This window comes from Canis lupus, chromosome 14, assembly GCF_048164855.1.
Source record: "Canis lupus baileyi chromosome 14, mCanLup2.hap1, whole genome shotgun sequence".
In the NCBI taxonomy this organism is placed as follows: domain Eukaryota; kingdom Metazoa; phylum Chordata; class Mammalia; order Carnivora; family Canidae; genus Canis; species Canis lupus.
The window spans coordinates 3,660,719-3,672,677 of record NC_132851.1 but is presented as its reverse complement, the minus strand read 5'-3'; the positions used below and the strand labels follow the sequence as shown (position 1 = coordinate 3,672,677).

The 11,959-nt window shown below is 45.6% G+C and overlaps 1 protein-coding gene across 12 annotated transcripts in view; it reads right to left on the bottom strand.

Annotated features, from left to right (window-relative positions):
• Positions 1-953: 953 nt before the first annotated feature.
• VPS13B (vacuolar protein sorting 13 homolog B) overlaps positions 954-11,959 on the bottom strand; it is a 733,948-nt gene continuing 722,942 nt past the window's right edge. For all 12 annotated transcript variants that reach the window (XM_072773974.1, XM_072773970.1, XM_072773968.1 and 9 more), the window contains 4 exons: positions 9,167-9,343; positions 6,911-7,013; positions 6,102-6,351; positions 954-2,374 (listed from right to left, as the gene is read on the bottom strand). In XM_072773974.1, coding sequence (XP_072630075.1) covers positions 2,126-2,374; positions 6,102-6,351; positions 6,911-7,013; positions 9,167-9,343 — 779 coding nt within the window. In that variant the 3' untranslated portion in view covers positions 954-2,125. The remainder of the gene's footprint in view (positions 2,375-6,101; positions 6,352-6,910; positions 7,014-9,166; positions 9,344-11,959) is intronic.

The window sequence follows — 11,959 nt, the reverse complement described above, 5'->3', positions numbered from 1 at the left end:
TTTTGGACTAAGTCTTTAATTATTCCCGATAATTCAGAGTTGGAGATTTTAACTGTATGTACGAACCTAGGAAGATAACTGGATTTTAAGATTTCTTAAAAGTTTCACTGTTAAAGGATATTTTTTATTGCTTTGGTGTTCATTTCACTGAAATACTTGTAGGTGTACCTTCTTGGTCATGGATTTAAGGGGGTCTCCATGAACCTCTACGACTACTATACTGTTTGCTCTTAGAAGGGACAGAATTATTTATTTTTATTTTCAATAAAATAATGTTCTTGGGGGGATCCCTGGGTGGCTCAGCGGTTTCGTGCCTGCCTTTGGCCCAGGGATCGAGTCCCGCGTCAGGCTCCCGGCATGGAGCCTGCTTCTCCCTCTGCCTGTGTCTCTGCCTCTCTTTCTCTCTCTCTCTCTCTCGGTCTATCATAAATAAATAAAAATAAATCTTAAAAAAAAAATAATGTTCTTGGGCTTCATCATCACGTCACTGTTTAGTAGTTGCTCTGCTGGATCAACCACCAGATATAATAGATAATTAAATAACAGTATTGCTTTATTGAAGAGCTAACAGTATGTGTACATAAGTTGGCATATATATCTAGTTAAGAAAAAGTTATTAGTGTCTGCTAATGATTGAGAGTGTGGGAACTTATTTTGGGGGAAGTCTTAGGATGACGTTTCTCCCCTATATTAATCCTTTTTGGTGATCAGAGTGATAGTACAGAGAGTTTTATTTTTTTTTTTTATTTTTTTTATTTTTTTGAGAGTTTTAAAAATTAAGTGTATTTAGCCTGAACTAAGTTTATCACTGATTGGCACTTTGTTTGGTAACAGAAACTGTTTCTTAGCCTTTTTAACTCCTACGAAATTCTTGGGTCCTAATAATGTGAGCTGTATTAAACCCAGGAATTGGTGAAAGCTTGCATTTGAAAAACACCTGGTAACAATACACATTTGTATGTGGTCAGTAATTCAAGGATTCCTTTTATTTTCAATTTATATAACAATTCTTAGAAGTAGTATGCAAAATGACAAAGCTACAATAATACATATATACATTCTTAAAAATAGTTACTTTAGAGGTTGACAAAGCAGTCACTTTCCTAAACGAGTGTGACACAACAGACTAATGGGAGAATCAGTTTTTCATGTTTAATCTGAATTCAGTCTTGCTTTCCAGAAACAATTATGCAGTGACTTCCATGCCTGATGACATGTGAGACTGAATGCAAAAATAGTATCAGACATTGGGAATATTTTCATGTTTGATCCATTCAAAATAAACTGGCTCATTGTTAAGGTTAACACTAGGGTTCTTGACCTTCCCTCCAGTACCCCAGGACAGTATGAATATTCTTCTGCTAAACCTCTAACATGAGAGTGTGTCACAGGGAATTCCTAATAGTGTGTTTTCTTTATGGAACTAGAGAAACTCACCTGAGCCCTTTGGGTCTGTTTTCATTGGTAGACACATAGGCTTGCTTGCTAAAACATAAATTGATGAAACTTTTTTTTTCTACAGTGTACTTGGACAGTCATGAGAAGGTCTTGTAAATTTCAGTAACCTGTAGCCTTTAAAGTGGAAATATACATAGCAGGTTTCGCTTAAAGAGGAGCATCACTTTAATAAATTTAACAACTTAAATAAAATCCTTTAAAGATTCCAAATGTTTGTAGAGGAGGATATTGGGCAAAAACAGTGTTTCAGCGTAGAAACAGATGCAGTTGGGGATGAAGTTTTAACCAGTCTCTCCATTCTAAGGCCTGACCACATTTTGTGTTAGAGCAGCGAGTTAACAGATCTTAATTATAGTAAACATTTTATCAAATACCATTAGCAAAAGGTAGAATACATGTGTAATGAAATGACAACACAGAGATTCTTTTAATCACCATCTCCAAATGGGAAAGGAACAAGGTTGTTTTTTTGTTTTGTTTTGTTTTTTATCATTGCATTTTAATGATAGTTTTAGGGAGAAGAATCAATTAATTTTAGAATTTTTGGAAAATTACCTATAATTGTAAAAGTATTGGCCTGTGTCCATATTAGATGTTATTAGAGCTAGTTCAGTTTCTTTTTCAAGAATAAATTGCACATGCAGGGATCAACACCTCAAGAGAGGACTCAAGGGAACCCTTTCCTCAGGGCTTTATTTTTTACCATGGTAAATTTACTAATGAAGACTTGAGCAAAATGTGGATCAACCATATAGTGATATGTTTTCACAGTGGACGGGAGAGGTTCCACAGCCACCACTGGGCATGGGGTCTGCATAGAAGAGCAGCTGGGGGCCAGGTGACAAGATGTCTTTGTGATGTAGTCCACAAGTCTGTTGTACTGTTGTTCTGACAGTCTCTCTCGGGCTCCATCCACCTGGGATCCAAAAAAAGTTTTCAGTTGCCAAACCCTCATAATGGGTCTTCCAAGACAAAATTATGCCTTTTGCTTTTGCCTTGATACATCTGAGTATTATGCCTTTAGGTCTTCTGATAAAGTCATTTTATGCAAAACCCGTGCTTTTTATTTTTTTTCTGAGCTGTGGCAATAACCACACTTTGAGGAGCACAACAGAAGCTCTGCATGAGACTGTTAAGAAGACCTTTGAATAAGCATCTGGTGTGTAAAATTCCCATGTTTGAAGTTGACGATTTGGTAACATTTTAACTCATTAAACATCTAGCACTGCTCTTTACCAACCAGCTCAGGAACAAGGAAGAAAAGTGTTTCTACTTAAATCAACATTAGACTCACACCCTGAAATAAAAGTTGTTTGCCTGTCTCCTTGAATCTCTTCAGTTTGACAGAAAAAAATTGTGGAGAAGAGCACCTCTTTTCAAACCAGTGGCTTTGGACAGAGCATTAAAAAAATAAATACCTTTTGAACTGTAACATTTTCTGTTTTTATAAACACTAGGATTTAAAGCCAGAGAAAATAGAAAAACTGGGCAGAGGAAGGAAATTTTTATGGAAAAAAGGGGAGGATGCAAAGTACATTTATGGTTCATAAAAGTCTGGCTCATCTTCAGTGGAACTCAAACAGGAGAACTTGAGATATACTACCTCAGTTCTTAAGTGCGATTTTCTAAGAAAGCACCCATCAAAGGCAGTTGGAGCTATAAATTCTTCCCACCCTGAAATTCTGTAGCTATCTAGTGTGTAGATCACGTGGATGGGGAAGTTTCCAGTGTAAGCCACTGATCCGTGGGAATCAGGTAGCCACTGACCTTTCCAGTGGTCTATACCTACCAAATGTTGGCAGGACCACTCTGAAGAAGTAAAAATATTTTAACGAGGGCTTTTGGGCTCTCAAAGTAGTAATGTAAGAATTTATGTGTTTCTATGTAGGGTACGGAGATAGCCAAGGGTGTTTTAAAAGCTGCAGAAAGCCAGTGGGATGGTAGGGAGTAAAGGGGCTGCCCTAGAGAAAGGGAATCAGATCCCATATTTTTAAGCTTGGGAAAGAAAAGAAAGGCCCCCAAAGTTTTGCTGACTGAAAGCTGTGTACCAGCAGGCAGAAGCCAGAGCTCTGATGATATCATTTGATGGGGTCAGAATTTAGCTGGAAAGCTTTGAATACACAGAAAGTCTTAATTGCTCCTCCTGAACAGCAGCACAGGAAAACCCGTGCTGTGAAAGGAACCTGGCCAAGGAATAAACTGACCTTCTGACTCATTCTGAGCCTCTCATAAGGGATTTCAATAATGTGCCAGGCATATTAAGCAATTACCCCCCTAAAAATGGCTGCATTTAACCAAGAAAAGCAAATGCTGATTTAAAAAATCTGAATCCTGCCACATTTCAGTATACCGAATGATGTCATCTACAAATTAATTCCTTCCAAAATTCAAAGGAGCTGTGTTCCCTAGTATCTAAAGCAAAAAACCAGAAGAGCCACTTTATACAAGATCTTAGAATACTCTTCGTTTTCCCTGGAAGACGGTGGGTAGGCTTCCTAGCCCAGCTTCCATCTGTGCGTTAGATTGGTATGTGACGCGTACTGACTGGACGCACGGCAGCTGAGGAAAATTCACTGTGCCCAGGGCACTGCTGAGTGAACTCCCCACCCCCGGTTTGCAAATACATTGGATTAGGGCCCTTGTAAGGAAGGGTGTACTGTCACGGGAAAGAAATGAGCATCTTGTTCTACCGTATGGTGAGTGGGGGAAGGGTCAGGGTTCGGACGCGGGATTTGGGAGGAGTTGAGGGGAGAGGGGGGAAAGATTCGGAGAAAGCAGAATCTGGGGGCTGAAGGCATACTGGATACCTACTTTTGCTGTCCTGTGCCAGGTGCTGCCTGGCAAACCCAGCAGCTGCCCTGCAGTATTCTTGCGCACAGTCCTCTTTTCCTGCCTCTCTGCTGGAGCCATCCCCAATGATGGGCCCTCCCACCTCACCCTTCCCCAACCCCCTTAGCCCTGAGTGCCAATGGAAGACCAGTGTTGAGCACCGTGTCCAGTGTGTCAGTGCTTCTGCTTCTAACTCCATGATTCCATGGTCTCAATTAACCTTGGCAACTTGTAGGAGTGGTGACTCCAGCTATCATCTCATTAAACCCCTAGAGAAGCAGGTCTGTTCCTTTCCAGCTATGCTAATTCCCCACAGACCCTCCTCCAGCAGAAAAGCCAGAGAGAAGGATCACAGTTGGTGATGGTAGAGACAGTTTAATAGCAAAGGCTGAATCTCCAGTCTCAGCTTAAGATATGAAATATTTCCCAAGCAGCTAAGAAATAACGATGGTCCTAGATATTCCTTAGGGCCTTGGAAGTTTCTCGTTAAGGACCAAGGACTTGAAGATAATGATACTATCCCCTGCCAAATCCTGTAGCCAGATCACTGCTGCTTTATTGTCAATTGGATCAGAAGATTTTGGCAGATCTAAAGTCAGCCTGGACATCTGACCTCTGTTTATTCCCAGAAAGTCATCAGCTCGAAGCAGCAATGTACATCTAGTGCCAAGCCCCAGCTTAAAGTCTGACTGATTAGGATCCAAGAAGCTAGAGAAATCTCAGAGTTGTTGTGGTTGGCCGCCTTCCATCTTCTCAGATGATTTTACCCAAACGGTGCAAGGGAGACAGGCTCCCATACCAGGAAGAGAATAAGGAGTTGGGCAGGACCTGCTAGAGGAAGGTTTGTTGTCCTTTCCTGGGGCCACTCAGGTCCTAGGTTAGGACCAACAGGCTCCAGCTTGCCACTGATTTAACTCTCGTCTTGCTTGTGGACAAAGATGTCTGTTTCTTAGGTCAGCTCAGGCAGTCAGCAGGGAGGCAGGAACAACAGTTTTCCAAACGGGTGTACCTGTTCACCTGACGCTGGACTGCAGGAAGCTGGTGCCATTCTTGTCAGGGTTCACCCTGACCCCCACTACACCCTGCTTGAGCATCTGCTCCATATCATCTTATGTGTAGCCAGGAGCCAGCACCCAGCACAGAAGCTATGTGGCCAGGGAGCTGCCCCAAGATCCTAAGGAGTGTCCCCAGGAGGTACCCCACAGTACATAGGAGATGGGAATCTCTTCTGTGGGGAAGGGAACACAGAATACAGAGCAGTACAAGCAAAGAGCTTTATGCACAAAATTTTGACCCCTGAAGTCCTGGGGTGGAAATGGGGAGGAAGTGAATTAGACTTCCTGGTCTGTGAGCTTGAGAAGGTCTGGCCTACTGGCTGCATCTTGTTTCATGGTATCCCCACTTCTGTGGCTGTCCTCCCCTGTCTCCAGACTGCTGCAGCACATCTGAGCCTGCTCCATGGAGTAGCAGCATGGGATTGCTGCCTTGACCCTAGCCATCTGGTAAGGACCTGCTGGGTCTGGAGCTCTGCTGTCCCGTCTACCCCAGCACCCCCACCTGCTGATAACCAAGCCCTGTTCAGTTCATACAGTGGCTTAACCCCAGGCCTCGAGTTCACCTGGCCTGTTGCTGGGCTCCCCCATGACAGGCTCCAATACACACCTTCCCACTTGCTTCTGCACTGGCCCCTGGGCCCTCTATGCTGCTTCCTCTGACAGCCCTGCTGGTCTCCAGCAGCCACTCCAGAGGCTGCAAGCTCAGAAGTGCCTGCTTAACAGCAGTCAGCGACAATCACCCTGTTTTCTGAAACGTACCTCCACATCACAGGCCACTCTTGGCTGCCTCAGCTGCACAGTGAACAGGTTGCTTTGCTTGCTGTCCTGTGCACAGTCAATCTCCGTGATGGGGAAGGCCTGCTGCTGCGTGTCCTCGCTGACACTCACCACAAAGAGCACTTCTGATGTCAGCAGCAAGCACCCTTCGTGTTCCTGGCCTGAGCCCCTCACCATAACCACCTCCAGGGCCATGTGGACTTCTGGTCGGCCCAGAGACTGCAGCATTTTCCTGTTTCAAAGGAAAAAAGTGAGGCGAGAAGCCAGTTTGGAAAAGATGGTCGTGTATTTGCACTCACTTTACCAAGGGCTGGGGTGTTCTCACATAAGGTTCCCCAAAGGCAAAGGGCTCTCACCAATCTATTAATTTTAGCTTGAAATGTAATTGTCACTTCAATTCTCAGACTGACTCTGGTCACCATAATCTAGCTCCTCCCGGGGACAAAGATTTCCCTCGGCTCCTTTTCTTCCCAATAGAAAAGGTCACCTCTGTTAGAATGTGGGCTTTACAGGGAATCCCAGGTCCCCTCAGCAGTTCTGGGCTTCTTTGTCAATAGGCAGCCCCCCCACCCGCCCCCTGGGGTGTGTGTGTGTGAGAGGCAGGGAGTACTGCGGCCAGCCCCCCACATCTGGGGATAGCAGCCTCTCCGTGGCTCCAACATGCTCTTGTGCTGCCTTAGATGCTGCAAGCAGTCTTGGATTTCCCCTGAAAGCAGGGCCCATGAGCTTGAGAGCAGAGCAGGCCCTCTTAACATACATGTGCAGTTGAACAAGTGTCTAGATCATTTTACCAGACATATTTGACGTGGCTATTTGGAGCCTGGTCAGCATGTAGATCACTTGGCTGGTAGCGCTGTTTGGGAAGCTGAGAAAGTCCAGCTCCATGTAAAATACCTGTGGTAAGAGAAGTAAGAGAGTTTTACTAGTTGTTTTCTGGAAACCAGTTCCATGCTGTAGTGATGTCATCTGTTTACAGCCATCCATAAAATGCTACAGGATCCAAAATGATGTCAAATCTTTGGAAGCAAGTGTACAGATAATCATTAAACACTGCAATGCTCTTAACTCTGGTTAGCTACAAACTGAACAATGAATGAACCACAGTCCAAGCATCGACAGGACTGGCAATTAATGGAAGCATAGCATCCTGGGAGTAATCGTCCTGAGCAATAGCTCACACACCATTACAATTTATGTGATAAAAAAGTCACGATTGTTAGCGGACTTCCTTGCTTAATGTTATAATACTTCTGTATCTGTGGTGTGGCTGGGCAAATAAAACACCACACACACACACAGTTGCACACAAAAGCACACGGTTTGCCTAGATACAGCATTTAAGTGACTTAATCCAGCTGTTAAACATGAATCCATATACATTTATGAGCACTCTTAGGGCCTCTGGTTTATGACCCACTCGCCCTGGTGCCAGTACCAAATGAGGGCACCCAGCAGCAGCCATGCAGGCCTCTAAGGAGACTCTCCAGAACCAAAGATGGTACAGCATGTGTGCTTTCTGAGGGCTTGTAAATGTTTATAAATGAGGCAGTCATTAGACTAAGAGTTAGTGGTTTGTAAAACCTTCAGTGCAGTAATAAAAGTTTTACAAGAATGATGGAAAGCAACAAGGCCATGTGAAGCTCTGTTCGGAGATGCTCTTACATAAGGGAGAGCTCCTCAGCCCTGGCAAACTCACAGAGAGGAGCAATGGCATTTTCAACACCAAGGGCATTTACGAAGTAGGAGTTGACTGCACCTCGCTGGGGTCTACGGCCACAGGAGTACTGTTTTTATTAATGCGCAAGTATTCGAGAAGGTGGAATTTAACTGGGCCCGGTTAGAGGTGGCAGCAGTTCTGTTTGTCCGTTTTCCTGTGAGTGAAAACATCATTCACAGGAGAGAAAGACAGAAATGGTTGGGGGGGAGGCGGTGAGGGGAGGAGCGAAGAGGAACACATGTTTGCATCTGTGTGGTCTCTTAAAGGAACCCTCTGGATGGTTGCCTGAGTGTGGGCATTCGTCTCCCACTCGCTTCCTTCCAGACACTTTTTATGCCTGATCTGGCCGCCTCCTGTCAGATCTGCGGAGGTGCAGGACGCCTGTGGTGAAGTGTGCCCCTCAGACTGGCCGGCCAGATGCAGGGCCCTCTCCCAGCCTGTGACGGCAGCCAGACAGCCTGCTTCATGACCAAAGTGATGACACTGATCGTAGGTAAAAAGGTAACAACGATTCTAGTCACCAGTTTATTAAGTCACTTGAGTGTCCTTTACCAAGAATGTAGAGAGCAAGCACGGGAGGAGGTGTTTCTTTTCACACGCACCTGTTACTCCTGTGTGCACACACAAGCGTGGGAAAGGCCTGGCATGCCACCTCCAAGTGCCGGTGGTGCCCTAGGCCCACGATCTACTCAGCTGTCTGCTTGGGGGAAGGGTTTGGTTGTAGATTGTGTGCCTCTCCTGTCCATGGCCAGGAACTCGGCGCAGGGTCTGCAGCAGTTTGTAAACCAAGGCCCTGTGGGCATGGGCGTGCACACCCTCCTCTTTCTCCTTCTCCTGATGTACATCTGTCACAGATACCTTCCTGCCTTGTAACCTATTTTCCAGTTGGTCACCAGAAAACGCAGTGATTCTATATTCTCTGCTTCAATATTTTCAATATTTTCTCTCAATTGCCCTCAATCTCTTACTGGTTACTTCACATTAAAGTCTATTTTACACTTGATCTTAGCCAAAAAGCCGAGAAGTGGTCATTAAAGTCCATTTTATTAGATGTACTGTAAAAAGATTCTGTGAGACAGACCTAATGAAATTGCTAATTGATTTCTTGGGTCTATAATTATTATAATTTGTTATTTATAGTACAATTCTACTCTTTCCATAAATAAGCATAAGGAGGTGAGAAGGACAGCTGCTTATCTCTTTATAGATTTATGTTTTATTTTTCACTGTTTTGCCATGTGAAGGCCTAGACTTTCTCGGAGTTCTTGGAATAAGAATGCAAGTTAGTCAGTGAGGTCTGAGCTGGCCTGATAGGCACTTCATGACGTACCGTAGCCGGTCTGTGACACGAGCTCAGCAGCTCCTCCGATGGGCTTTGTGAACACCCCCATGATTCCTTTCCCCACGCCCGAGATGACGCCCTTGGCCTTGTGCCCTGCAGAAGCATGAGCCTCAGTTGTTCTCTGGAAGTTCTGCATAGGCTGATCGACTATGCCAGCAATTGCACCTGAAAAACAGCAAAAGTCCCTAGTGAGGACTAGGGCTTCAAATCCTGAGAAAGTGACAACCTTCCATCCAGAAAACGGTTTTATTTGGATTGAAAACGAAAACCCACCTTTGTTATAAAGTTCTTTATTATACATTTACTTATCAATTATGTAAGTTCACTGGTTACTAAGACACTTATGATCTTCATCAAAACATGGTGTTCAGACTGGGTTTGGTCCATCACAGTGAGGATCTGTGAAGTTCAGTTCAGAATTTAATAACGGGTCAGACTATTCCAAAGTGACACTCGTGAAACCAGGCAACACAGTGTAGGGAGGAGAATCGCTCATGAGAGAGCAAGCCTGCTCAGCCTCATCACTTACACCGCATCAGGAGCGTGAAGAAAGTGGAGGAGGCCATCCCCTGTCCCTGTTCTCCCCAAAAGTAATGATAAGAGCAGTTCTTTAATAATATTCATATATGAACATGTAAGAGTAATGGTTGGTATTGCAGCTATTTCTGTAATAACTCCTCTGTGGTGAGTCTTCCTATGTGCTGGGGACTTTATCCTATGAGGTCATTAATCCTAGGGGGCCAACATGGCCTTTGTCCTCAGCTCCTAGGTAAGGCCGCAGCACACAGACAGGTTATGTATGGAGGTTTGTCCCCAGGTCACATAGCTGTCATGTGCTTGAACCGGGCTTCCAGCCTGGAGGGGCAGAGCCACAGCCCAGCCCTCAACCACCAGGTTCCTCCTTTTGCCAGTCTTAGAAACACTTCCTTCCTTTCCACTTCAGCTGAGGTCTGGCCACTTACTCTTTGCTTCAGAACAGCTGCAGAACAATGTTCTCACTGCCCTGCTCTGCTGGTTCTCCTGGAGGGCAGCCAGGTCAGGAACCGAGGTGGTGGGGGAGTCCCTCAGCCTCTTGTGGGTTCTTTGGCCCCCTTACTCTGAGGGGCCTGTGACGAGATCTAATAAAGGCCTCACCAGTACCCCCCCCCACACACCTTTTCTTTCAGTGATGGAGTGGAAGGGTTCTCTAGCTCAGTAAGAGGTAAAAATTTCATTACAGTTCTTGACAGAATTTTCTGTTTTTAACTGAAACCTGCTAGGATTAATGGAAAATGCATAGTCCCCCTGGTAGAAATTTTAGTACATGTCAAACTCCATTATTCCAAATGCCACTAATTCAAAGTCTCTTGGGTAAATGGAGATTTCCAGGTCTCTGTTAATGACCTGCTAATTTCAAGTAATGTTCTCCTGAACAAAATCCAGTAAAACAAAGGCCAGTCCCTTCAGGTCAGTTGTAAAGGGAATGTTCTTCATAGGTTCCATTCCTCTAAATTTGGACAGAGCCATTTAAATTTATGTATTGACAGACTAAGCATGACGTGAGGTGACAGGTCTGTTTCTCAGTGTTGGTCAGCCTGGACCAATGCTTCCTAAACCTTCTAAGGAACTGACTGGGGAGGTGGAGGAAGCCACTCACAGCTGGCCACCGCTGCCGTAGCTGCAGAGGGCTGAGGGGTCACCGCGACAGGACCCTGGATACGCCCTGGCCTGGCACTTGGGCTGGGGGGCGCAGAGGCCTCCACTGCTCTGCTGTCCACCCACAAGTCAGGAGTCAGAGTGGCTGGGAAGTGTTACTGGGGGTGGTGGCTGCCGTCGGTGCACAGCAGAGGCAAGCACAGAAAAATCCTCTCACAGAAGACAGGTCAAAGTGAACAGCATCACATCAGGGAATGTGGCTTTCGTGACGTCACGATCTAATGTCTCTGAAAGGTCTCCATGCTTCAGTTAGTAGGAACACTGAGGTAAAAAACTCACCAACAGATTAAATTATCTAAGAAATGCCTTTTCCCAAGTGCAGATTTCCATACAGACTATTAAAATTGAGTGGGAGGGCAGGTGGTTACCTCCTGAGACTCCCCGACTTCCCTTGAATGGGCCAGGCCTACCCTGGGCAAGGAATGCGGAGCCTCGATGGCCATGAGACCGGCACTGAGCTCTGACTTCTAACTTCCCTCTAAGTGCAAACAGGTATCGCAGTGACACTCCCCTTTGATCCCCCACTTTCTCTAGACACTGGCCACACTGAAGGCTCAGTCACCGTGGCTTTGATAGATAAACTATTTGGGCGGCCCAGAGAGTGGAAAATCTGAGCCTCCTGACAAGGTGTTAGATTCTGAGAGGTAGAGAAGGAGCCATCAGATCACATGCCCTTGCCTGGCTCCAGACCCTGGACGGGGAGCCTGTCACACACACCAACACCTCACTGGTCACCAGGTGTGAGCCGGAGACGCGAGAGGCCGGGAGAGACCAGCAGCCACTTCATGGTGTCTGCAGCCGTGCCCTGAGAGAGGCAGCTCCTCGCAGGGTTTCAGAAGGCTCTGTTATTAAGTATGATCCAGCTAAGTCCCACAACTGGTAAATTATTTACTGTCATCTACTCCAACTCTGCTCTGAGGCTCTAAGTGGTGGAAAGTGATCCTCAAACTTGTTTGTTGGCATCAGGCCCACAGGGTGGGCGGCCACATGGAGACAGCTGTGATGTGATGAACGGAGATGAGGAAGGAAGCGCGCCTTGGGGCTTGGGGGTAGTTTCCGAGGACTCAGCCCGGTGTGCTGGGTGAG